The following is a 27,313-nucleotide window of genomic DNA, read 5'->3' on the forward strand; positions in this document are numbered from 1 at the left end:
TGAAGCATAAAGAGAGTCATTTCAAAAGAATTTGACCACGGATTTCAAAAACTCCCCCTTTTTCCCATAATCAACACTTCTTCCCACAAGAAGCCAACTTTTGAAAATAGAGACAATAAGAGACAATAAAAGCTTTTGACAAAACAAAAACTCTATTCTACTATTTTCAACATCTCTCAAGTGGTAGCTGATCCATTTATCGCTTTGGCCTTTATTTTCTCCCCCTTTGGCATCAAGCACCAAAACGGGATCAATCTTGGCCTTTTAACCCCATTGCCTCACCAAAGTCTTCAATTAAGAGCAAATGGCAATAAGATTTCATGAGATGAACTTGGAATTAGTTACCCTCTCATCGGAGTGCAGTGGAAGTCTCTCATGGTCCAAGTCCACCTTTTCCCTTTCAATCCTCCTTCGAGACTAAATCAAGCAAATTCAAGCAAATGGTTAGTCTCAAAGGGTCAAGTTGTAACATATCTCCCCCTAAACATGTGCATCACTTTGCAACGGACTTGTGAGGTCCAGGGAGTGTTGGTACAACTTGAGCACCACAATAAGCAACAAAATGCAGAATGAACCTGATCAAATGCATAAACACATGTATGCTATAATTCAATCCAAGTTCCGCGAATCTAAGACATTTAGCTCACTACGCAGCCTGCAAAAGGTCTTCTCATCTAGAGGCTTGGTAAAGATATCGGCTAGCTGGTTCTCGGTGCTAACATGAAACACTTCGATATCTCCCTTTTGCTGGTGGTCTCTCAAAAAGTGATGCCGGATGTCTATGTGCTTTGTGCGGCTGTGCTCAACAGGATTCTCCGCCATGCGGATAGCACTCTCATTGTCACATAGGAGTGGGACTTTGCTCAGATTGTAGCCAAAGTCCCGGAGGGTTTGCCTCATCCAAAGTAGTTGCGCGCAACACTGTCCTGCGGCAACATACTCGGCCTCAGCGGTGGATAGGGCAACGGATGTTTGTTTCTTAGAGTTCCATGACACCAGGGACCTTCCTAAGAATTGGCACGTCCCCGATGTACTCTTCCTATCGACCTTACATCCAGCATAGTCGGAGTCTGAGTATCCAACTAAGTCAAAGGTAGACCCCTTTGGATACTAGAGCCCGAAGCAAGGCGTAGCAACCAAATATCTAAGAATTCGCTTTACCGCCACTAAGTGACACTCCTTAGGATCGGATTGAAATCTAGCACACATGCATACGCTAAGCATAATATCCGGTCTACTAGCACATAAGTAAAGCAAAGAACCTATCATTGACCGGTATGCTTTTTGATCAACGGACTTACCTCCTTTGTTGAGGTCGGTGTGTCCGTCGGTCCCCATCGGAGTCTTTGCGGGCTTGGCGTCCTTCATCCCAAACCGCTTTAGCAGATCTTGCGTGTACTTCGTTTGGGAGATGAAGGTGCCGTCCTTGAGTTGCTTCACTTGGAACCCAAGGAAGTAGTTCAACTCGCCCATCATCGACATCTCGAATTTCTGCGTCATCACCCTGCTAAACTCTTCACAAGACTTTTGGTTAGTAGAACCAAATATTATGTCATCGACATAAATTTGGCACACAAACAAATCACCATTACAAGTCTTAGTAAAAAGAGTTGGATCGGCTTTCCCAACCTTGAAAGCATTAGCAATTAAGAAATCTCTAAGGCATTCATACCATGCTCTTGGGGCTTGCTTAAGTCCATAGAGCGCCTTAGAGAGCTTACACACATGGTCGGGGTACCGTTCATCCTCGAAGCCAGGGGGTTGCTCCACGTACACCTCCTCCTTGATTGGCCCGTTGAGGAAGGCGCTCTTCACATCCATTTGAAACAACCTGAAAGAATGGTGAGCGGCATATGCTAGCAAGATACGAATTGATTCTAGCCTAGCCACAGGAGCAAAAGTCTCCTCGAAATCCAAACCTGCGACTTGGGCATAACCTTTTGCCACAAGTCGAGCCTTGTTCCTCGTCACCACCCCGTGCTCGTCCTGTTTGTTGCGGAACACCCACTTGGTTCCCACAACATTTTGCTTCGGACGAGGCACCAGTGTCCAAACTTCATTGCGCTTGAAGTTGTTTAACTCCTCTTGCATGGCCAACACCCAGTCCGGATCTAGCAAGGCCTCTTCTACCCTGAAAGGCTCAATAGAGGAGACAAAGGAGTAATGCTCACAAAAATTAACTAATCGAGATCGAGTAGTTACTCCCTTGCTGATGTCACCCAGAATTTGGTCGACGGGATGATCCCTTTGAATCATCGCTCGAACTTGAGTTGGAGGTGCCGGTTGCGCTTCTTCCTCTATCACTTGATCATCTTGTGCTCCCCCTTGATCACACGCCTCCTTATGATGAACCTGTTCATCGTCTTGAGTCGGGGGATGCACCATAATTGAGGAAGAGGGTTGATCTTGCTCATCTTGTTCCTGTGGCCGCACTTCTCCAATCGCCATGGTTCGTATAGCGGCCGTCGGAACATCTTCTTCATCTACATCATCACAATCAACAACTTGCTCTCTTGGAGAGCCATTAGTCTCATCAAATACAACGTCGCTAGAGACTTCAACCAAACCCGATGATTTGTTGAAGACTCTATACGCCTTTGTATTTGAGTCATAACCTAACAAAAACCCTTCTACAGCTTTGGGAGCAAACTTAGAATTTCTACCCTTCTTCACTAGAATGTAGCATTTACTCCCAAATACACGAAAGTACGATACATTGGGTTTGTTACCGGTTAGAAGCTCATACGACGTCTTCTTGAGGAGGCGATGAAGGTAGACCCTGTTGATGGCGTGGCAAGCAGTGTTCACGGCTTCCGTCCAAAAGCACTCGGGGGTCTTGAACTCTCCTAGCATCGTCCTCGCCATGTCAATGAGCGTCCTGTTCTTCCTCTCTACCACACCATTTTGCTGTGGTGTGTAGGGAGCGGAGAACTCGTGCTTGATCCCTTCCTCTTCAAGGAACTCCTCCACTTGAGAGTTCTTGAACTCGGACCCGTTGTCGCTTCTTATCTTTTTCACTTTGAGCTCAAACTCATTTTGAGCTCTCCTGAGGAAGCGTTTGAGGGTCCCTTGGGTTTCAGACTTATCCTGCAAAAAGAACACCCAAGTGAAGCGGGAAAAATCATCAACAATAACTAAACCATACTTACTTCCCCCTATGCTTAGATAGGCGACGGGTCCGAAGAGGTCCATATGCAGTAGCTCCAGGGGTCTTGACGTGGTCATCACATTCTTGCTGTGATGCGCTCCTCCCACCTGTTTACCTGCCTGACAAGCTGCACAAGGTCTATCTTTTTCGAAATGTACATTTGTTAGACCTATCACATGTTCTCCCTTTAGAAGCTTGTGGAGGTTCTTCATCCCCACATGTGCTAAGCGGCGATGCCATAGCCAGCCCATGCAAGTCTTAGCCATTAAGCATGCATCTAGACCGGCCTCTTCTTTTGCAAAATCAACTAAATAAAGTTTGCCGTCTAGTACACCCTTAAAAGCTAGTGAACCATCACATCTTCTAACGACAGACACATCTACATTTGTAAATAAACAATTATATCCCATTTGACATAATTGACTGACAGATAGCAAATTATATCCAAGACTCTCCACTAAGAATACATTTGATATAGAATGCTCATTTGAAATTGCAATTTTACCTAGCCCTTTTACCTTGCCTTGATTCCCATCACCGAATATAATTGAATCTTGGGAATCCTTATTTTTGACGTAGGAGGTGAACATCTTCTTCTCCCCCGTCATATGGTTTGTGCATCCGCTGTCAATAATCCAGCTTGAACCCCCGGATGCATAAACCTGCAAGGCAAATTTAGGCTTGGGTCTTAGGTACCCAACTCATGTTGGGTCCTGCAAGGTTAGCACAAATGTCCTTAGGGACCCAAATGCGAGTCCTGTCTCCCTTGTATTTTGCCCCTAACTTCCTAGCAACTATTTTCCTATCCTTTCTACAGATAGCAAAGGAAGTGTTTAAAGCACAATAAATTATAGAAGGTTCATTCACTGCTTTCCTAGGAGCATGAATAACATTCTTTCTAGGCACATGAGCAATATTTCTCCTAGGCATATCCCTATCATGCTTATAAGAAGAACTAGAGGCAAACATGGCATGAGAATCATAAACATGTGAATCAAAATCATTATAAGCATTTCTAGCATTTCTTCTATCATAATACATAAAAGCATGGTTCTTTTTAGCATTACTAGCCATAGGGGTCTTCCCTTTCTCCTTGACGAAGATGGGAGCCTTATGGCTTGTTAAGTTCTTGGCCTCTTTCTTGAAGCCAAGACCATCCTTAATTGAGGGGTGTCTACCAACCGTATAGGCATCCCTTGCAAATTTTATTTTATCAACTTCATTCTTGCTAGTCTTAAGTTGGGCATTAAGACTAGCCACTTCCTTATTTAATTTGGAAATTAAAACTAGATGTTCACTACAGGCATCAACATCGAAATCCTTACACCTAGTGCAAATCTTAACATGTTCTACACAAGAATTAGATTTATTTGCTACTTCTAACTTAGCATTTAAATCATTGTTAAAACCTTGTAAAGTAGAAATGGTTTCATGACAAGTAGATAGTTCATAAGAAAGCATTTCATTTCTTTTTACTTCTAAAGCATATGATTTTTGTGCCTCTACAAATTTATCATGTTCATCATACAATAAATCCTCCTGCTTTTCTAAAAGCCTATCCTTTTCATTCAATGCATCAATCAATTCATTGATTTTATCTATCTTAGATCTATCTAAGCCCTTGAACAAGCATGAATAATCTATGTCATCATCACTAGACTCACTATCACTAGAAGAAGCATAAGTGGAGTCTTGAGTACTCACCTTCTTCTCCCTTGCCATAAGACATGTGAGACGCTCGTTGGGGAAGAGAGCCGATTTGTTGAAGGCAGTGGCGGCGAGTCCTTCGTTGTCGGAGTCGGAGGAGGAGCAATCCGAGTCCCACTCCTTTCCTAGATGCGCCTCGCCCTTTGCCTTCTTGTATTGCTTCTTCTTTTCTCTTTTGTTCCCCTTTTCCTGGTCACTTTCATTATCGGGACAGTTAGCGATAAAATGACCAAGCTTACCGCATTTGAAGCATGAGCGCTTCCCCTTGGTCTTGGTCTTGCTTGGCTGCCCCTTGCGACCATTTAGCGCCGTCTTGAATCTCTTGATGATGAGAGCCATCTCTTCATCGTTGAGTCCGGCCGCCTCAATTTGTGCCACCTTGCTAGGTAGCGCCTCCTTGCTTCGTGTTGCCTTGAGAGCGAGAGGTTGCGGCTCGTTGATCGGACCATTCAAGGCGTCGTCCACATATCTCGCCTCCTTGATCATCATTCGCCCGCTAACAAATTTCCCAAGAACTTCTTCGGGCGACATCTTGGTGTACCTGGGATTTTCACGTATATTGTTCACCAAGTGAGGATCAAGAACGGTAAATGACCTGAGCATTAGGCGGACGACGTCGTGATCCGTCCAACGCGTGCTTCCGTAGCTCCTTATCTTGTTGATAAGGGTCTTAAGCCGGTTGTAAGTTTGAGTTGGCTCTTCTCCCCTTATCATGGCGAATCGTCCAAGCTCGCCCTCCACCAACTCCATCTTGGTGAGCATGGTGATGTCGTTCCCCTCGTGAGAGATCTTGAGGGTGTCCCATATCTGCTTGGCATTGTCCAAGCCGCTCACCTTATTGTACTCTTCCCTGCACAAAGATGCTAAGAGAACAGTAGTAGCTTGTGCATTTTTATGAATTTGTTCATTGATAAACATAGGGCTATCCGAGCTATCAAATTTCATTCCATTCTCTACAATCTCCCATATGCTTGGATGGAGAGAGAATAAATGACTACGCATTTTGTGACTCCAAAATCCGTAGTCCTCCCCATCAAAATGTGGAGGTTTACCAAGAGGAATGGAAAGCAAATGCGAATTCGAACTATGTGGAATACGAGAATAATCAAATGAAAAGTTCGAATTAACCGGTTTCCTTTGTTTGTCGTGGTCGTCGTCCTTTTGGGAAGAAGAGGACTCATCGCTGTCGTAGTAGACGATCTCCTTGATGCGTCTTGTCTTCTTCTTCTTCCCATCTCTTCGCTTGTGGCCCGAGCCCGAGTCATTGGACTTGTCATCCCTTGGCTCGTTGACGAAGGACTCCTTCTCCTTGTCGTTGATCACAATTCCCTTCCCCTTAGGATCCATCTCTTCGGGCGGTTAGTCCCTTTCTTGAAGAGAACGGCTCTGATACCAATTGAGAGCACCTAGAGGGGGGGGTGAATAGGTGATCCTGTAAAAACTTCAAACTTAAGCCACAAAAACTTGTTAAGTGTTAGCACGATTATTGCCAAATGGCTAAGGTGAAGTCTCAACAATCTCAACAAAACACAGTACAACAAGAGAATCAAGCACAGAGTGACACAGTGGTTTTATCCCGTGGTTCGGCCAAGACCAACGCTTGCCTACTCCACGTTGTGGCGTCCCAACGGACGAGGGTTGCAATCAACCCCTCTCAAGCGGTCCAAAGACCCACTTGAATACCACGGTGTTTTGTTTTCCTTTCACTATCCCGTTTGCAAGGAATCTCCACAAATTGGAGTCTCTTGCCCTTACAAGTATATGATCACAAATGAAACACAGAGTAAGGGAGGGAAGCAACACACACAAATCCACAGCAAAAGCGCACAGACACGGCCAAGAATCGAGCTCACAAGACTATCTCAGAGTTCTCACTTAGAACAGAGCTCGAATCACTTAGAGACACAAACGAATGCGCAGAGACTTAGTGTGGATAATCAAGAATGCTCAAAGGTTGCTTGTGTATCTCCTCCATGCGCCTAGGGGCTCCTTTTATAGCCTCAAGGCAGCTAGGAGCCGTTGAGAGCAAATCCGGAAGGCCATCTTTGCCTTCTGTCGTCGGGGGCACCGGACAGTCCGGTGCACACCGGACACTGTCCGGTGCCCGATTTGTTTCCTTAAACGGCGAAGACGACCGTTGCAGACCGTTGGCAGATCTGGCTCTGTTGGCGCACCGGACATGTCCGGTGCACACCGGACAGTCCGGTGCCGTCTTCCGACCGTTGGCTCGGCCACGTGTCCCGCGCGGATTGCGCGGCCGACCGTTGGCCCTGGCCGACCGTTGGCTCACCGGACAGTCCGGTGCACACCGGACAGTCCGGTGAATTTTAGCCGAAGTCGCCGGAGAAAAACCCGAGAGCGGCCTCTTCGAGTCGCGCCAGCCTGGCGCACCGGACACTGTCCGGTGCACACCGGACAGTCCGGTGCTCCAGACCGAGCTGGGTCTTGGCAGCACACAGCCAAGTCCCTTCTCCTTTTCTCTATTCTTCTTCTTTCTGTTTCTAACACTTAGACAAATATATTAGTACTTAAAACCAATGTACTAAGGCTTAGAAACATACCTTTACTTCATGATTTTCACCTTGTTCATCCATGTACATAAATTCACATTTAGGCCCTTGTGTTTGCACTCAATCACCAAAATACTTAGAAATGGCCCAAGGGCACATTTCCCTTTCAATAATTAAGTAAACTCCTTGAGTCATTGGTGTCTCAAGTGTGATTTCTCCATGGTGTTGCTTCATAAGGATCACAAATATCTTTGTCTCACCTTTTGAAGCAAACACAAATTGAGCCTGTGACTTGTGCCATTTCACCATATATGAGTTCAAATCATGGCTTCAAGACACCTTACTGATGCATCAACATGTTGTAACTCTTCATAGCTGATTAGTTCATCGACCTAGTGCAAGTACTCTCTTCTTCACCTTAGCCATGGTACCTCGGTCTACAAGCCGTCGCTTGGCCTTCACCTTCGCTTAGTTCCTTGAAGCCCTTTCCTTGCTATCTTCACCCTATCAAGCCATTCTTGAGTCACATCCTATTGAGCATCCATTGAGAGAATCATTTCTTCAATATTGTGAACCTTGCTTGAATGTCATTTAGATATAACTGCTAAGATCAATCAAGCTCTAGTTTGATTCTCATATATGTATATATGGACTAATAGTAATATGGTCAAGCCAATTTACGATTCCTCATATCTTATTCACTTTGGCTTAACCAATCCTCTTAATCACTTCAACCTCTATTATGATCATATTTATGCATAGTGATTTCTCAGGACTTGTCCATATATTCAAACCAATATAGAGACCATATTATATCCATTTGCATTGTCTCACTGGTTATTTGACCTTGTGTTGAACCTTGTTCACTGATCATTATACACTATTCAAGTATGTTCATCATACTAAATTTCCTGTTCAACACTTAGCAAACTTGTTAGACCTTTAAATGTGTTGTTATCCAAATCACCAAAACTCACAAAAGGGATGAATGCACTTTCAAATTGAAATGGTAGAACTCGTCCAGATCTAGGGTTTAAGGTTCAGCCAACACACATTCGATGGTTGTAGGCTTCATTTAGCAGTAGGTTTTGACTTGATAATTGCTGTTGTCAGTAACAACATTTGATTGTGCTACAAGCTTTGTTGTTCTAGGAATGGATGTGTATTCACAAATACATGGCGACTGGTTTTGACACACTAAATCATCATCACTAGGTTTTGTCTTCATAATTGATGTTCACATTAAGGAAATTTGATTCTGCTAGAAGCTATGTTGTTCTAGGAAACGTTGTGTATTCACAATGACTTGGCGAATGGTTTTCACACACTGAATCATGACCAGTAGGTTCTTTCTTCATAATTCAATTTGACATTGAGAACATTTTATTGCGATGTGTATTCACAAATACATGGTGGCTGGTCTTCATAATCCAATTTGACACACTGAATCATAACACCAGTTGTTTGGCACAAGATTATACACTAATCTTGAACATTATTTCAACTGCCTATTGGCAATAGTAGCTGCTACGGAGTATATTTACCATTATAATTTATGAACTAGGCCACGGTATACATAAAATTTTGACGTACATATATTAACAGAACCATATGTTTTATGTAGACCATGGATTCGGAGAACGCAAAGCTCCGAAGAGCACTCGCTCATTTAATCAGAGTAGTGGAGGAGCGTTGTGCCGACATCGTCGATGTCGTCCACGGTGCCTTCCAACCAGTTAGCAGACCAGTCCTCAATGAAATGAATCGTGCATTAGTTCAGATCGAGGACCTCGCCAACGACCTTGATTAGCTTGCACTGGAAACAGACTGGGAGATGGAGCACATGGCCCCTTCACCAATTGCTGAATCATCACAAACAGAGGATGAGCTTCTGATTGATTATGATTCAGAGTTGAACAATGACGATATCGTCGGCTACGACGACGGCCGTGACTACTCCACTGACGACACCTATCCCTACTAGATTAGCAAGCACCTAAGGAAATATGTGTATGTGTTAGGTTTATGTATGTCGTACTAGTCTTTTGTATGTGAACACAACAGATGTGTGCCACAAGTTCCTGGTTTAGTTGATGCCATGTTTATGTTTGTCGACACCTATCTTTGGTAATGCTTAATGTTATCAACTTTCCAATATATGTAGTCTTCAGCACTTGTGACTTTGTTGTGCCTGTCCTGTTTAAAGTCTCATGGTTTCTATTTATTTCAAATGGTTGCCTCAAATGTACTACACTTATTTAGTTCAATATCTTGTATTTTTTTGTGTGAGTACCTTCAATGTACAGCATGGGTACGGACTGGAACCAAGTTATGGCACAATATGGAACTTTCCTATCCGAGGATGATGGCACTCAGTTTCAGAACACTGCATTTGCTCCTCCGCCTGAGATACCAGCCCAGGGCTCACCAGTACCACCTCCAGTGAAGAAGGCTCCTCAAAGCACAAAGCTAGCAAATTTCACGTCTGAAGAGGATATGAGGGTTTGTCAAGCTTGGTTGGCTGTGAGTTGTGATCCCATTGTCAACACTGGTCAGAAGCGTCAAGGATTTTGGAATCGGATTACAGAGGCATACAACTCTCGCAGAGGATCAATGCCAGAGAGGTCTACAAAATCTCTCATGAGCAGGTGGGACAGTATCAAAACTCAATGTTCTACATTTGCTGGATACATGATGGTTGTGCTTCGACAAAACCCAAGTGGCATGACTGATGCAGATAAGGTAAGTGTATGTACTATTATGCATATGTTCTTCATCAATGTACTTAACTACATCCCAGTGCTTCATGAAATGCATTATATGTTTTCCAGACATCTCTTGCGGCTACTCGGTTTGCTGCTGTTGAAAAGAAGCCCTTCCATTTCTTACATTGTTGGTCCATATTGAAGGATCAACCAAAATGGATGGACCAGCACATGGGTAACCAAAATCCTCCACCCAACCCAATTGGTACCCAATCAAATACTATTGACTTAGATGGTGGTGAAGACTCAGCTCCATCAAGCTTTACTTCGAAGAGACCTCTTGGTCGTGATTCAGCCAAGGAAAAGGCAAATAAGCAAAGATCAGAGAACACATCATCCACTGATTCGGAGTACCTAACACGGATGGGTGAGCTTTCTTTGGAACGGTTATCTGTGTACAAATCAGTAGCTTCAAATGAGGAGAAGAAGTTGGAGTTAATGAAAAAACAGGAGAGGTAGAAACTGATATTGGAGAGGAAGAAGCTTAATTTAGAGAAGATGAAGATGGAACGACAAAAGGTGAAGGAGGACACGGAACAGGAGGTTCTCATATTGAGCATGGATTTGACTAAATGTAACCCCCTACTTCGACAGTACTACGAGGCGAAACAACAGGAGATTCTGGCAAGGGTTACTGGAAGCTCGACGTCAAGCAAGTGAATGTTGATCAAGAAATTGAAGTGCTTGAGGAAGTATTGTTAGTTGTTTTCGAGAACAAGTTTATTTTCTGCACTTGTGCACTTGACATTTTCCTGTTGTGTGATGTTTTCGACAACAAGTTTATGTTTTTGCACTTGACAATTTTCTGAAATCGAGAACAAGTTTATGTTTCTGCTTAATCATATTGCACTTGATAATAGTAGACTTGCTTAATCATATTGCACTTCCTGAATTACAGCATGACACATTGAACAACCAGAAATGTGATGAACAAGTTCATCTGTTTGCAGTACACATAGTAGCTTGGGACAAACAGAACCTACGACATTAGACATGACACTACGACATTTTATTGATGATGCAAACATAAACTACATACTTAAGCAGCTCCCGATCCAAGCCGCGCCCAGTGGTGGTGGATTAGATCAACCTGCAACTGATTATATTTAACTGGATCATGTAGTTGGTCGTACTTATTGTTGATGTACTCATTGTGCTCCGACATGGAACCATGAGTAGTGTCCGCCAAAACTCCGATGTTGTCGAAGCTTGTGTTCAAAGACGAAGGACCTTCATCTTCTACGATCATGTTGTGCAATATGATGCTAGTTTTCATTATATCTCCAATGTGTTGTGGAGACCAACCATATGCAGGACCACGAACTATGGCCCATCGCTTATGTAGTACTCCAAATGTTCGTTCAATGTCTTTTCTAGCGGACTCTTGAATAGTGGCAAAGTGTTGTGTCCTCACATCATACGGATGACGGATTGTCTTGACAAACGCTGGCCAGTCCGGATAAATACCATCTGCTAGGTAATATCCCATGTTGTACGTGTGTCCATTGACGGAGAAAGTGACTGGTGGACTATCACCGGTAAGATGCGAATCAAACAGGTTTGAACGCTGAAGAACATTGATGTCGTTACAGCTACCGGGCATGCCGAAGTATGCATGCCAAATCCATAGGTCATATGAGGCAACAGCTTCGAGGATCATTGTAGGGTGTTTACCGCGACCGGTAAACATCCCCTTCCATGCAGTTGGGCAGTTACGCCACTCCCAATGCATGCAATCGACACTACCAAGCATACCAGGGAAGCCGCGTGCCTCTCCAACTTGGAGAAGCCTAGCGATATCAGCAGGAGTTGGTTTTCTGAGATAGTACCCCCCAAAAGCGGTTTGGATGGCGGTGCAAAAGTGTTTCAAAGCCTCATGTGCCGTAGATTCACCAATGCGTACGTATTCGTCAACGGCATCCGCAGGAACACCATATGCAAGGATACGTACGGCAGCAACAACTTTCTGAAGGGCAGATAGACCTAGCTCACCGGCACAGTTTGGACGTTGAACGAAGTAGGGATCCACTTGTTGCACAGCAACAATGAGGCGCTCGAACACATGGCGACGCATGCGAAACCTATATTGGAAACTTTTTTTAGTACAAGTGTGAAGTACGTACTATGGACGTGAATAGATGTGCGTAACAAAAAACATACCTCCTCCGAAATTGTGCATCCGTGTACACCGGTTGCGCGCAAAAGTAGTCGGCTCGGATTCTTGCATCACCACTGATATGGTCACGATGGATTCGAACACGACCGGGAATGGAACCAGCATACCGACGCTCGTTAAGTGCACGACGCCTACGATGTTGGTACGTCGCAACCTCGAGCTCATGGTCTTCATCTTCCATGTCTTGCGCCATGCTAAGAAAAATATTGGAATCTACGAACGGGTTCATTGTTGTGGAGGAGTGTATGCGAAGTGTGAGTGAAGTGTTGAAGTAGTGAATATTTATAGAAGGGATAGGCTTCGGAGAGAAGCCATACTCTTGTCGTGCAGCCGAAGCTAGTTGATGGCTTGTTGAAGAAGTGTCGTGGCTTACGGTGGAAGCATGACAATGTCTAAACATTTTTTCATACGATTCAAATACTGTGACACGTTTTTCGACAACAATTACACAAAACATAAAATGGAATGTTATTTATTTTGTACAATTCGAAATTATTAATGAACCATTGTTTTTAGATTATTATTTGTAAAATTATTGAATACATTATTTTTATCATCCTTACAATTTAATGAAATGGGTACAAATCAAAGAAAACAGAAAAAGAAATGGAAAAAGGAATTCTGTTAACACTGTAGCTTTAGGGGATCGAATTTAGGGGACATTGCTGGAGACACAGAAAATATAGATGACAGAATCTTTTAGAGTGTGCTGTAAAGTACAGGGAATATTTCTTTAAGGAACGAAATTTAGGGGACGTTGCTGGATACAGTCTAACACCACATGATATATAGAACATGACCTCATATGGCAGTTGTTTTTTTATAAAAAAAAATAAGAGCTTCAAAGGATGTTTTTCAGTGAATTGGTAGCTTTTCCCGAATTTGTAGAATGTCTACAAGGAGATGCACCCTACACCATGCTCCTGCCGACGTTCGTGCTCTGTTCACAGCTAAGCACTAAATTGAGAATTAAATAACTACAAGTTGCAGGTTTGATGTTCAGCGGTCATCTATAAAGGTGAGAATTTATAGTGTTTGGTTTAAGGAATAAACTAGTCCATCATATTCAGCGGTCATCATGTTTATGAAATGATCCATCACCACCTATTTCTAGTAGTTATTTGGTTTCATTCCTAATAGTTATTTAGTTAGTACTAACATGAACAATATAGTCATTCCACATCATGTTCAGCGGTCACCATGTTTATGAAATGAAATAAGATAATCCATCACCATCTCATTCCTAATAGTTATTTAGTTTCATTCCTAATAATTATTTAGTTAGTACTAACATGAGCAATAGTCATTCCACCAAATTTAAGAAATGAACTTATGATACACCAAGTCATCTTGGATGGTTTGATTACTCAAACCAAACACCACATTAATGTCCAATCAGTCTATAAAACACTTGCTAATCTTACAGCCCCATCGGCCAGTTAAACGGAGACAGCCGAAATTTAGGGTCACAGCTACAAAGATACAAAGAAAATGGCATGTCTACACACATGAAAACATGCTGCTCAATTAAACAAATAATCACATGACTCAACATATTCTACCTCGAAAATATAAAAGAAAATTGACGAATTAACAACTATGACATGCAGAGTGTCTTCGGAGACAACCGAAATTTAGGGTCACAGCTACAAAGATACAAAGAAAATGGCATGCATGTCTCCGCACATGAAAACATGCTGCTCAATTAAACAAATAATCACATGACTCGACATATTCTGCCTCGAAAATATAAAAGAAAATTGACGAATTAACAACTATGACATGCAGAGTATCTTCGATTAACCTGAAGGAATGTCATCTGGAACTGAAAATTGAAAGGGGTCCAAGAGTTATATTGCTGAAAAATAAAACAGAAACCCACAAACCGTAGATGAAGTAGTACTTACTGCTAAGGATAAATCCCTGCAGCAAATTCTCAGCTTTGCTAGCCTGCTCAGGGGTACCAGATATTCGAACAACTTTCTGCAAGATGTCAGATCTATCCTCGGCTAGCGTTACTGCAGCACCAGATATCTGTTTCCAGAAAAACTGTTAGAAGGCAGCAGGAGGGTAATGATTGTCCGCCTTTTGGCACTCAATAAAATTCAGGATACAATCGCACCTCGCTTATTTGAGCAAGCTTGCTACCAGCTCTCATGGTGAGGCTTGCAACAGCACTGTTTGGTATGACAATTTCTAGTGTGCTTCTAGTCACTAGAGGAACGGCAAATCTGATGGAGGGCAAAAAAAGGTGATCAAAGGAACAAGCAACCTTTAGAAATAACAGCAAGGGCAAAATATTACCTTTTTGTAGCACTTTGCCTTATATCATCATTAATGTTGCTGCCTTGCTCAAATGATCCACTTGCACTGCCTCCACTATCCTGCAATTGAACATGAAATATTGCACAATTCAAAAACAGTTGCTAGAAATCATCCAAGGTAGCTAGCATGAACTACAAGTAACCATTGCATATTACCAACATTATGCACCATATGATAGTATAATGTTTCCCCGTCTTTGATTATTTCTAGGATTGTTTTGTGAAGCAGAGATGCAGAATGCACTGTTGCATGGAAGATTGATAATAATAACTATTAAAACATAGCTTTCAGTGCATTTGGGAAGAAATGAAGCTTAGTGGCTTATCAAAAGATGGGAGACATTGTGGAACTTGTAAAAAAGATAAAAATAAACAGTGGTATCATTAGTGTCTTTTAAACAATCTGGTCATGTATAAACATCTTTTCCTAACAGCATAAAGGAATTATTTGTACAATAGACATACCTTTGAATGCCATGAAGTTGCCAGTTGCGATGCTTGGTGATAAGCACCCATTGGGATATCATTTCCTTGGTATGGTCCTCGAGGTGAGCCTGCTACTGGAGAAATGGCTCCATGTAAATTGATATTGCCAACTTGAATAGGATCAGGCATCTCACGGTATAGAAAACTCCTTAATTTTGTTGTTACTTGTATCAGAGCATTCCGAGCAGCTTTAATCTCTCCAACAATCTGCAAGAACATAACATGCTCAACCACCAGAGTGCTAATAAACTTAAAACTTGAAACTGTTTAAAAATAATGATTCATGCCTGAGAAATTTATGATGGGATGTGTAATAAAAAAATCCTTGTAAACACGCTACTGATCTTTCTTAGAAAGACAATAGCTTCTATTCCAAACTGTTCTAGAATATTCACAAAGAAACAACAATCTGCAGCCATCATAAGTCCAAACAGATCACCACTGGAACTAACTCACAAATAAATTGTGCATAACCATTCAACAAGTGAAAGTATTTTCCTTGGATAAAGACAAACCTGTATGAGTTCATCAGACTCTAAAGCGCATGACGGAAGATCTTCTCTTGGTAATATCTGCACGTTTGCACTAGTCTGCCTCTGTATATCAGATAATGACCCCTCCCTTCCATCAAAGCAAGCAATTTCACTTGCAGGTACAAGTAGTCTTGTTGTGATAATGTTATCCATGTCTGGGCCAAGGTCTACAATATGAGTTTGAATGTGCAGCACCGCTTCCTGAGCTGGGAAAAGCTCATGGTCTGGGCCCTAAAAAATATGCACAAGCTAAATCATACAAACATGGACCCCTTTAGAATGGGAAAAAAGCGATCTCACAAAACTAGCTAAGACAAAAATGCAAATAGATAGGAATCCTCAAAGTAAGTAGTAGGATGTTTAAACCAATAACAATAAATGATATCTGGAATGAAAACATAATAAGACAGCCATGCATCATTACAGAAGGGCAAACTAACATTACTTGCAAGCACTGCTCTAAAATTCCACAACCAGACAACCAGTGCTCCTAAAGCTTTAAGGCGAGGCAGTAAAGCGAACATCGTACACAGATAAATTAAAGAAAAGAACAAGACTACCAATAGTCCACAACCGCAATAATAAATGAACCTATTACCCTGTAAAGCCCAACCATAGTCCATAACCACAATAATAAATGAACCTATTAACCCATAAAGCCCAACTAAAGCCAACAGCACATAACGAACCCCTTCCACTTCACATGACCTACCTTCTCGAATCTACTCCCCCTGGTGCACTGCTTCTCCAGTCCCTAACACCACCGCCACAGTTGAGTGGGGGCAGATCTGCACGACTGCACAGGCAATTGCACTGGTTGGTCAGCAGAGCTGTGCCTGTGCTAGAACCAAAAACCATGGGGCGAGGAGGAAAGATAGTCATGCTTCCTGAGGCTGTCCAGCAGGTCGTGTATGTGGCCGTGCAAATCGCTCTTTTGCACTTAGAGTGGAGTTTGGGACAGAAGATGAGATAGGACAGCTGCTGGAGATAGTCTGATAATTCACCTCCTGCTCTTCTCTGAGGCCCCTCTTTCCTCACTCCACTCTTTTGGCTAGGCATCAGTGGCACCTTATCACCAGTGAGCACCTTGTCACCTAGGCGAAGTGACGCCTTAAGAACTTTGTTCTCCACTAAGGAGTACCTCAACAGGTCTTTGGAAAGGTTGACTCTCATCTTAAGTCCGATCGAGAAAGGTCACGAAAGCTAGCCCCCCGTGCAGCATGAGGGTTCACCCCCCTATAGGTCGGATCGTCGGATCTTTACTCGTGCTTTGAGCCCTCCCAGCCCCTACACGAGTATCCGCCCCCCATAGGTCAGTCCATCTCATGTGCACACAACCAGGGGAACCAACGAGTGACCTTTTTTAACATCAACCTAAAATTCGCTCCCACTAGGATTCTAACTCAGAACCTAAGGAGTGATACTCAGACCACCTAACTAACTCAACTAGAGCCCCTTTCGTTGTTACTCAAAGAAGATGCACGGCATACTTCTATAGGCAATGGGCGACAATCCCGATTGGTGTATCCAACAAGGCAGCACCCAGCCGTCGCCGCCAGCGGTGGCGGTGACAGTGCAGCCCACCACAGCTTGTCCCAGGAGGCATGAGCTGCCAAAGTTAGATAGAGCGGGTCAACGCCAAGCGCATAGCAGGCCGCGGTCAAGCGGGGTAGGGTGAGGATGGAGCAAATTGGCCAACCACCACCATGGTGCTTCAGTACTGGAGTCGACTTGGCCCAGGACACCCCCATGACAGCGCAAGATGGGGCGAGGTCCAGCATCCTCTACGTGAGCGCGGAGAGGGCAACGAGTATGCTGTTCGGCTCGCTGCATTGCAGACTGTTGCTCCTGAAGTGCACAGTTGCAGCACTGTTGCTAACAAGCAGCTGCAACGATGTTTAGCCGCAGCCAATCGACAGCTGCATTGGCTGTTTAGTGCAGCTGAACATCGTGGAGGTTGCACAATGTTGCAAGCAGGCCCGATCTGCTACTCGATGACGGCAATGATGGCAGCGGGATCAATAGGATTCATCATCTATAAAGGGGTGGTACTGTCCCCGACAGAGATCAATCTCCCAGAGGGTGCGTGATGGAGAAGTTGTCAACAACTCTACGTCAATCACTACTGCCAGCTCAAGGAAGACAAGCCTGACAAAAGTACAGCCCAGAAAGAGTGCTCATGTTTTCCAATTGAAACCCGTTGTTGGTTCTAATGCCCCTGAGCCCTTTGTTACCTGACCTCGCAGGACCTGCAAGTACCTGAAGAGGTTCTCGATTCCAGACTCGTTCGGTGGGCAGGAAAGGTGATACCTCAAGTCCTGATCAGGTGGACTGAATGGCATCCTTCGCTGGCTACCTGGGAAGACGAAGTTGTCCTCAAGCAACAGTTTTCCTTTGCGCCAGCTTGGGGGCAAGCTGGCTCTCGAGGAGGGGAAAATGTCAGCAACTCTATGTCGATCGCTACTGACAGCTGAAGGAAGACAACCCCGACAAAGGTCCAGCCCAGAAAGAGTGATCAAGTCCCGCAGCCCAACATGAAGTACCTCAGAAACACCTGGATGTGATAGGGCCCATAATTGTTGTGCAGCCCAAGAAGGCTTGCAGTAGAGTTGTATAAATATTGTCTAAACTGCGCGTGAGACACAGGCAGGAAGAACGAGCTTGGCTGACAGAGATCAAACAGTTCATTTGTTCCCAATACCACTTCATTTCTAGTTCGCATACCTGAAGGCTATAACAGAAGCTGTTGAACTTGAGAGCACTATCGCCCGGCTGCGTTCCAGGATACTGTACCTCGGAGAAGGTGATGCAAATACTTCTTTTTTTCCACCAGCAGGCTAGGTACCGGAAAAAGAAGAATTTCATTGCTAAACTTCAGGTTGCTGATCAGATTTTGGTCACCCAAAAGGACAAACAAGAGGCTGTTATGAGTTTCTATGAGAACCTGCTTGGATCTGCTGAGGAGAGGGAGTATACCATCAACTTGGCAGCACTTGGCTTTCAACAACCTGACCTGTCTTCCCTTGATGTTCCCTTTACAGAGGAGGAAGTCTGGGCTATTGTCAAAGATCTGCCCATGGATAAAGCCCCTAGGCCGGATGGTTTCACTGGTGGTTTCTACAAAACCTGCTGGAATTTTATTAAACGGGATATCCTGGCTGCACTTACTGATATTCAAAGTGAACATATATCTACGTTCAGGTTACACAACACAGCCTTCATCACTCTCCTACGGTCCTACCAAAGAAAGTGGACGCTATTCAGGTTAAAGATTTTAGACCCATAAGCTTGATCCACAGCATTGCCAAGTTGGTGACAAAGATTATGGCCAATAGATTGGCACCTCTGCTGCCTGTTTTGGTTCCTCCAAATCAGAGTACGTTTATCAAGGGGACAAATATTCATGATAACTTCCTCTTAGTCCAGCAAATGGTGAAATTGCTTCATGGGAAGGAGGCTCGTATTCTCCTTAAGCTGGACATTGCCAAGGTTTTCGACTCAGTTTATTGGTCCTTGTTGGAAGTTCTGCAGCATTTAGGTTTTGCGCAGCAGTGGTGAAACATGCTATGTTTGCTACTTTCCACACCTCTACTCAGGTTTTTGTTAAATGGGCATCCAGGGAAAACATTTTCCATCGTCGAGGACTTCGTCAAGGTGACCCGCTCTCTCCAATGTTGATCATTCTGCTGATGAATGTTCTGAACTCCTTGGTCAAGTTTGCCACAGATGAACACCTGCTGCAACCTCTCGCTGTCCAACAAGTAAGGCGCCAGATGTCTTCATGCTGATGATGCTGTGATCTTTCTCCGACCAGATAGAAATGACCTTGTGGTGATCAATAATATCCTTGAGTGCTTCGGGCATGCATCGGGGCTTCATACAAACCTTGCCAAGAGTTCCGGGGGCTTCATACAAACCTTGCCAAGAGTTCCGGCTCCCCAATTCATTGCCCGGCTGAGGCCCTGGCCCTTACTGCAGATGTGCTGTCATGTCAGATTAAGGAGTTTCCCTGCACTTATCTTGGGCTGCCACTATGTATCCATACACCAACAAGAATGGGGTCATGCCTCGTATTGATAAAATTGCAGATCATCTCCCGGGTTGGAAGGCCCCCCTAATGAATAAGGCTGGACACCTTGTTATGGTACGGACGGTTCTGACTGCCACCCCAATCCATCATTTGATTGCTCTTGACCTTCCAAAATGGGTGTTAAAAGCTATTGACAAAAGGCGTAAGGGTTTCCTTTGGAAAGAACAGGAGCATGCCAATGAAAGAAATTGTCTGGTGTCATGGGCAAGGGTTCAGCGTCCTTTGGAGTTTGGTGGTCTGGGCATTCACAACCTCGAAGTACTTGGCTGGGCCCTGAGAATTCGCTGGCTCTGGGCTCAAAAAACAGATCCAAGTAGGCCTTGGGCTGGCCTTCCTATTTCTGTCCCGCCAAAGGCTAGGGCCCTGTTCAATATGGCGTTTATCTCTGTTGTGGGAGATGGAAAATCAACATATTTCTGGACTGATACGTGGCTTGAAGGAAAAAATTTGGCTGAGGTAGCCCTCTCTCTTTTCAAAGTGATTCCAAAAAGAGCAATTAAAAGTAGGACTGTGGTCCAGGCTCTTCTCAATCAAGCCTGGGTTTCTGACATAAGAGCGGCCCTGACTGTTCGGGCGTTGGCTGATTACCTGCTGGTTTGGGATTTGGTGGGTGGGGTGGTTCTTCAACAGGATGTGCCGGACCAGCACTGGTGGAAGCTCACCCAGTCTGGTTGCTACAGCAGTCGGCATATTATGCTTTCGTCTTGGGCTTTGTTAAGTTTCGACCTTGGAAGAGGATATGGAAGAGCCGGGCACCTCTAAAGTGTAAGTTCTTCTTGTGGCTTGCAAAGAATAACCGTTGCTGGACTGCGAATCGTCTCACTAAGTGGGGGCTTCCACACCCCATGGCCTGTACCTTTTGTGATCAAACGGACGAGACCATTCAGCACATCTTGGTTGGCTGTGTTTTTTCGAGACAGATTTGGGCATTGATCTTTCAGTGGCTGAATTTATCCTCTCTTGCACCACATCTGCAGGCTGTCTCTTCTTTCCTTGGTGGGCGCAATCTTTGAAGGAGGATCAGAAGGGACTTAACACCCTTTTTGTGCTAGTGGCTTGGGAAATTTGGAAGTTCCAGAATTCATGTATGTTTAAAGGCTCCCAACCAAATGTCCAGGTGCTCCTCCAGATTATAGGAAATGAGGGTCTTCTTTGGTGTATCCGTGTATGTCTGGTGCTTCTAAGCTCCATGAGCTTCTTAGAAGGTTGCTGTTCCCTGCCAGCTAGGAAGGGCACGTCTGGGCATTATTATTTTTCCATTGTGCAAGGTCTCTTCTGTAGCTCTTTTTCGGTGGTGTTCGGTTTTGGCATTTTGCTACCTAACCTTGTTTTTTCCTACCTTAAATGAAATGACACGCAGCGCTCCTGCGTTGTTCGAAAAAAAACAGAAGCTGTTGCAGCTAGGTTAGAATCTTAAACTAGACGTGTGAAACCATGAAGGGAAATGGGATTGATGAAATTGGATGAATGTATAGCGTTGGCAGTTTATATAGAGTACAAGACTTAGAAGACAAGGTAACCCACAGATACATATGGCAGTCTACGATACACAATATTAAACTATCAAATACACTCCAACACATATAGCAGTTTACAATACATAATAGCTAAACTACCAATTACCAAATATACTCTAACAGTATTTACTCCACCCTAAACCCTAAACCCGCTGCCATCCCTAGTTATTTGTATGTCACTTAGCACTAAGGTATGATGCCATCATATACAGATCTGCAACCACACCTGAGTCCCAACGTGTAACATTAGGTAATTTTTTTTCTCGAACCCGCAGGAGTGTAACATTAGGTAATATTAAAGAAAAATCTTCAATGAGCACTCAAATATGGAAAGCAAAGACGCGCAAAAGTATGAAATGCACATCTGATTTACCTCTCTGGATGTGATGATTAGTACCCTTTCATCAGAATCAGACGTAATATCAGATAGCCTAACATCGACACCAACATCAGTCTGTAGCATCTCTAGTATTCCATCACGCGTTGCAACTAAACTGTCAGCCTTGTCATTTGGGCATAGAATTCGAAAAATGATGTCTTCGTACAGGATATCTGGATGTTCAATGACCTTGCCACCATTTGAATCAAACACATATCCTGGTGGCTCCATGCTAATGTTGTTCCTAATCTGATCAGGTCCGCCCAAAGATTCCACATATGCAGGCATCTGCTGAACACCACCCAAATATTCATCTTCCTGAGAAATTCGAGGCTCTGGTGAATTCAATCGCCCACGGAAGGGACCACGATCACGGTGTAAGCTTTCCTTTAAGCGATCAGTGATTATTGCTACAGCCTTCTTAACACAATTTCCATCTCCAACAACCTGACAAAGACATTATGAGACACCATGAGAAAAGAGTTAAGATGAAAGAGATTTACAAATAAATAATATTATTTATCCTTTTGATACACAATCAATTGCAATGATACAACTGTAATAGAACTATAGATATATCACATTGCAACTGCACCTACAAAGCATTATGGAGCTTAAGCATTTTACTTAATATAATACTTGTGCAACTGCATTCTACCACTACTAATAAAAGAACAAATAATCTCCGAGCCTGATCTCAAAAGTGGTCTTGCCACCATCCTGTACCACGCACTAGGTATGATGGAGACATGTAACTATGCTACTGACTCAGCAAATAAAGAAAACATGCTAAAAAATATGCATTTCTCTCAATCATGTTATCTTTCATGGAACAATGTGGAAGATCCAAGTGTCTCAACCAAGATGCAGCAGAACAAAAAAAACCTTCATTTTCTGACATCCTCATTACAAGATTACGCAGTGCTCTTCAAACATCCACTGAATCAAACTCAGGTGGAAGCGCTAGCTGCTCTTTTTGGCTGGTTCATCCCTGGGGACCTGAACAACTAGAGTTCAGAACTCCCATTACAGTTTACTAGGTTGCCATTTGTTCCTATGGATCCTTCTAAGATTTTATTTTGGAATGTTAGAGGGCTTAATTCCTCTATAAGGCAAGATGCTGTGAGAGATCTTGTTGGCTCCTCCCAGGTGGATGTAGTGTGTTGTCAGGAAACCAAAACGCAGCATTTCTCCAGTAGAGATATCCTGTCTATGTTGGGGGCTGAGTTCACCGAGTTTGTCTTCTTGGCATCTGTGGGTTTTAGTGGTAGCATCCTTGTTGCATGGAAAAGGAATACAGGATTACAGGTCATACTGGATTACAGAGAGTGGACAATCACTGTGTCTCTGTCCAATTCTGCTGTGAGGAAGGACAACCTTGGTGGTTAACTTGTGTTTATGGTCCCCTGGGAGATGCAGACAAAATCCTTTTTCTTCAGGAACTAAGGGATGTCAGGATTGCTTGCCCTGGTCCATGGGTGGTAGCATATAGAGGACAGCATCTTTGTGTAGTGTGTAGTGTGTAGTGCAGCCCCTGGGGCCATAAATATGTATCTCCAACCCTTAGATGGGTATGGCATTTGAGTAGTGTGTGATAAATAAACAAAATTGCCCCAACTCGTAGTGTCATCCTCTCAATGAGAGTAAGAGTCTCGATGCTTACAGATACCAGGTTGTCAAGTGCCTCGGCACCAACAACGCCGGACCGCGACTACGCAACTCGTAGCCGCGCTCCAGTCCTCACCGCGAGGTTTTACCCCCCCCCCCCCCCTGCTGGTGGCTTAACGAGAATAGGAGAGGAGATTAGATAGAAACTTCTTGCTTGATTTCATAGAACTGATTACATGAATAAATAGGCCTAGCTCCAACCGCCCTCCCTACTCTTGAGGAGATAAGGCCAGTCGGTTACAAGGAAGGCAATCCTAACCGCTACTCCTATCTTTAAGGAAATAGATACGAGCTAATCTAATCTTTCCCTCTCTAATCTTATCCACTTTTGGCAGCAAACTGTGCCTGACCAGCACGCTCGGATGCGTGGCGCACATCGCGCGCTCACCGATGCCTAGTATATTGGCGGCCCCACATGACAGATGGGATATCAATAAAGATGTTAGCCTACAACCAAAGCAGGGTGGAGGAAGTGGCGCCAAGCATCTAACGTTTTATGTGACAAGACAATACCACAGAAACTAAAAGACAAGTTTTATAGGACAATAATTAGACCTGCTATGTTGTATGGTGCAGAATGTTAGCCCACAGAAAGACGCCATGTTCAGCAGATAAGTGTCGTGGAAATAGGTACGTTGCATTAGATTTGTAGCCATACAAAAAGGGATCAAGTGCAGAAGACTGAAACCATGATATACGTGATAAGCTAGGGGTAGCACCAATTGAAGAAAAGCTTCTCCAATACCAATTGATATAGTTTGGACATGTCTAACGGAAAACTCCGTAGGCAGCGGTGTGTAGTGGAATCTTAAGACATGATAGTAATAGGAAGAGAGGCAGGGGAAGGCCGAAGTTGACATGGGAAGCGACAATAAAAGAAGACTTGAAATAATGAAATATATCCAATGATTCAGCCTTGAATAGGAGTGAATAGAAAACAGCTATCCACATGCCTAAATTGTGACTTGTGGCTTTAGATTTTAACTCTAGTCTACCATAATTTTCTTGGGACTAAAAGGCTTTGTTGTTGCTGTTGATAGCAATTTTGGAGCATTTTATCCTATAGAAAGATTTCCTATCCGCCCATTTGGAAGAAAGGATTAAACCCTATCAAATTCCTTTAGGTTGCTATGGAATGTATCAAAACATATGAATTTTGTAGGAAAAGTAGAAAACTTTCCTTTGTGTCTGTCCCTCTCTTGAAATTTCTGCACTTTTCATGTGTTGCATCCAAAGGACACATGAAACACATTCAGGCATCAAGCTGCTGGGGAAGGAGAGTTGAATTTGCAGGCTTGGACTATGGGTGTTCATTTCGTTGCTATTTTTTATTGTTTCTTGAGATTGGTTTAAGTGTTTTTTCTGGTTTTCATTCAAGCATTGATGGAGCTTAAAGAGTAGGGGAACTAGCTTTGATATTCTTGCTTAATTAAACATGGCAGTATGACGTGCATGTTTGCATATTCATTCATGCGTGTTCTTTGTTTCTTACAAATCCTCTTGTTTGACTGACGAAATAAACTACCACATTGCAGGGTGTAGCAATCAATTGTCTTACCTGTACAACCTCCTCGGACGAGGAGACGCAGCGCGGCGTGTGCTGGCCACGCGACAGGATCCTGATGTGCGTCTTGGTTTCCATCCTCATTTGCTCTATGATCTTGCCGCCTTTGCCGAGCAGGCATCCTACGTGCTGCTTAGGAACGATGAGTCGTGTAGTGGTCTTCCCCCTGTCCCTGGCATCCTTGCCCCTGGGCCCATACTCGCCGTCCTCGTCGCCGTCGTCAGCGTCAGTCTCGAGGATCCGGCGGTGCACCATGAGAAGCGCCTCTTGGGCCGGGGAGAACATGGGCGGGCAGCCGTCCGCTTCACGCCTCGCGCCGTCGACCGTCTCGATGACCCGGACGTAGTCGCCAGCGAAGGGCGGATGCACAGTGACAAGCGCACCGCTGTCGTCCCGGACCTTGGCAACGAAACCGGGAGAGAAACTATAGGCCTTGCACTCGGGGCACAGGATCCGAAAGGAGGTTGTGGCGGTGGAACCAGCGCCGCCGTCCGCCGTGGCCGACGAGGGAGGAGGAGGAGGCGGGGGCGGGGGCGGCGCGGCGTCGGGAGGCAGGAACCCGCGGCGGTCGGAGCCGCCGCCGCCAGGGGGGCCGCGGCGGTGGTAGCTCGAGTTAGCATTCTGGCCGCCGCTGCGGCGGTCGAAGCGCTGCTTGGAGCGGGACGTTGGGGAGTCCTGGTCGTAGTGGTAGCCGCGCTTGGAGCGGGAGCGATCCATTGCTGCTGGATTCAGGAGCTGAAGCTAAATCGTTGTTCGTTCTGATCGTTCAAATCGTTTCAGATTTTGACCTGAGACGCGATCGATCTGGTGCGAACTATATTGATTAGGGTTTAGATCGAGTAACCAGCGGATGGGGATGGAGAGGGAGATGAGGCGCCATGGATCTGCCGATCTCGCGTGGCGGCGTGGGCACGGGACTCGGTCGTGTCTAGAGGTGTTAGTGAGACATTGAGACCCGATACCCATTAAAACCTATTTTAGTCCTTGTTTTGTTTGAGATACTAAGGGCTTGTTCGGTTATTGATATTACATGTGTATTGGAGTGTATTGGGTGAGATTGAGATGAATTTTGATTTATTATGGATTTAAACTGGTCCAATCCCATCCAATACATGTGGATTATCATCAAAATGAACAAGCCCTAAGGGGTATTTATCTATATGGTTTATACGGACTAATTTTTAGTCCTATATTTTATTTTATTTTAATCTCTAAATTGTTAAATACGGAAACTAAAATAGAGTTTTAGTTTTCGTATTGGCAAATTAAGAACTAAAATGAAATAAAATAAAGTGACTAAAAATTAGTCCCTAGAAATTAAACATCCCCTAAAGATTAGTCCATTCCTTTTAGTCTCATTTTTCAAACAGTGGGACTAAACTATTTTATTCTCTAATCCCTTAAGATGTGACTAAAAGAAACTAAACTATATTAATTCTACTTTTGTCTCCTCGTTTATTTCAATTGCACTAATGGCAGAAAAATAATATGGAGTATTTTGGTCTTCTAATGATTCATTTAATGTATTCTGAATATTTTTAGCCCCTACAATCAAACCGAGTAGAGACTAAACTTTAGTCATCGAGGAACATCATTATCATCATTGTCGGCGTTTCGAGACCGGGGGGTCCCTAAGCCGACGAGTGAAATGTCGTCGCGTGCCCCAGCCCAGATGGGTCGACGCGAGGCGGAACGCGAAGGGGGGAAAGTGAGGCGGCCGGAGATGGGCGAGAGAGAGGTGGAAATCCCGCGGCCTTCGTGTTCGTCCCGCGCCCAGGTCGGGTGCGCTTGCAGTAGGGGGTTACAAGCGTCCACACGGGGGAGGGAGCGAGCGGCCTCACGCGAGCGCCTGTCTCGTCCTCGTCCCCGCGCGGCCAACCCCCTCTAAGAGGGCCCTAGTCCTTCCTTTTATAGGTGTAAGGAGAGGATCCAGGTGTACAATGGGGGTGTAGCAGAGTGCTACGTGTCTAGCGGAGGAGAGCTAGCGCCCTAAGTACACGCCATCGTGGCGGCCGGAGAGATTTTGGCGCCCGGTTTGTGTGATGTCGTGGCCGTCGGAGGAGCGCTGGAGCCTAGCGGAGGGACAGCTGTCGGGGCCGTTGAGTCCTTGCTGACGTCCTCTTGCTTCCGTAAGGGGGCCGAGAGCCGCCATCGTCAGGGAGCGTGCGGGGCGCCATCATCGCCTATCTGGCGGAGCGAGCCAGATGGGACGCCGGTCTTGTTCCCCGTAGCCTGAGTCAGCTCGGAGTAGGGTAATGATGGCGCCTCCTGTTGACGTGGCCGGTCTGCGCCCTAGGTTGGGGCGATGTGGAGGCTCCTCCGAGGTCGAGGTCGAGTCCGTCTTCCGTGGCCGAGGTCGAGTCCGAGCCCCTAGGTCGGGCGAGGCGGAGTTCGTCGTCTTCTGGGGCTGAGCCCAAGTCCGAGCCCTGGGTCAGGCGGAACGGAG

General features: G+C 44.6%; 2 protein-coding genes across 2 annotated transcripts; both read right to left on the minus strand.

Moving 5' to 3' along the window:
* Positions 1–11,169: 11,169 nt before the first annotated feature.
* On the minus strand, positions 11,170–12,531 carry LOC103631346 (uncharacterized). Its single transcript, XM_008652278.2, has 2 exons — positions 12,291–12,531; positions 11,170–12,211 (listed from the first exon to the last, which is right to left on the minus strand). The coding sequence occupies exons 1-2, from the start codon at positions 12,497–12,499 to the stop codon at positions 11,170–11,172; spliced, it is 1,251 nt and encodes a 416-aa protein (XP_008650500.2). The 5' UTR covers positions 12,500–12,531.
* Positions 12,532–13,808: 1,277 nt separating this feature from the next.
* Positions 13,809–25,756, minus strand: LOC100383161 (uncharacterized). The gene is made up of 8 exons (NM_001175826.1): positions 24,862–25,756; positions 21,630–22,082; positions 15,632–15,880; positions 15,096–15,323; positions 14,611–14,690; positions 14,429–14,537; positions 14,214–14,340; positions 13,809–14,131 (listed from the first exon to the last, which is right to left on the minus strand). Exons 1-8 carry the CDS (start codon positions 25,582–25,584, stop codon positions 14,106–14,108), a joined length of 1,995 nt encoding a protein of 664 aa, NP_001169297.1. The 5' UTR covers positions 25,585–25,756; the 3' UTR covers positions 13,809–14,105.
* Between the last annotated feature and the right edge of the window lie 1,557 nt (positions 25,757–27,313).

The sequence above is a fragment of the Zea mays genome, chromosome 6, assembly GCF_902167145.1.
Source record: "Zea mays cultivar B73 chromosome 6, Zm-B73-REFERENCE-NAM-5.0, whole genome shotgun sequence".
NCBI lineage: Eukaryota > Viridiplantae > Streptophyta > Magnoliopsida > Poales > Poaceae > Zea > Zea mays.

Bases quoted from the DNA above. Each gene is read 5' to 3' on its own strand.
- LOC100383161 (NM_001175826.1), bottom strand. From the start codon at position 25,584: ATGGATCGCTCCCGCTCCAAGCGCGGCTACCACTACGACCAGGACTCC. The intron at 22,083-24,861 runs GTAAGACAATTG...TGTCTTTGTCAG, and splicing joins CGTCCGAGGAGGTTGTACAG to GTTGTTGGAGATGGAAATTG. The intron at 14,691-15,095 runs GTATGTCTATTG...GTTCAATTGCAG, and splicing joins CAACTTCATGGCATTCAAAG to GATAGTGGAGGCAGTGCAAG.
- LOC103631346 (XM_008652278.2), bottom strand. From the start codon at position 12,499: ATGGCGCAAGACATGGAAGATGAAGACCATGAGCTCGAGGTTGCGACG. The intron at 12,212-12,290 runs GTATGTTTTTTG...TTTCCAATATAG, and splicing joins GATGCACAATTTCGGAGGAG to GTTTCGCATGCGTCGCCATG.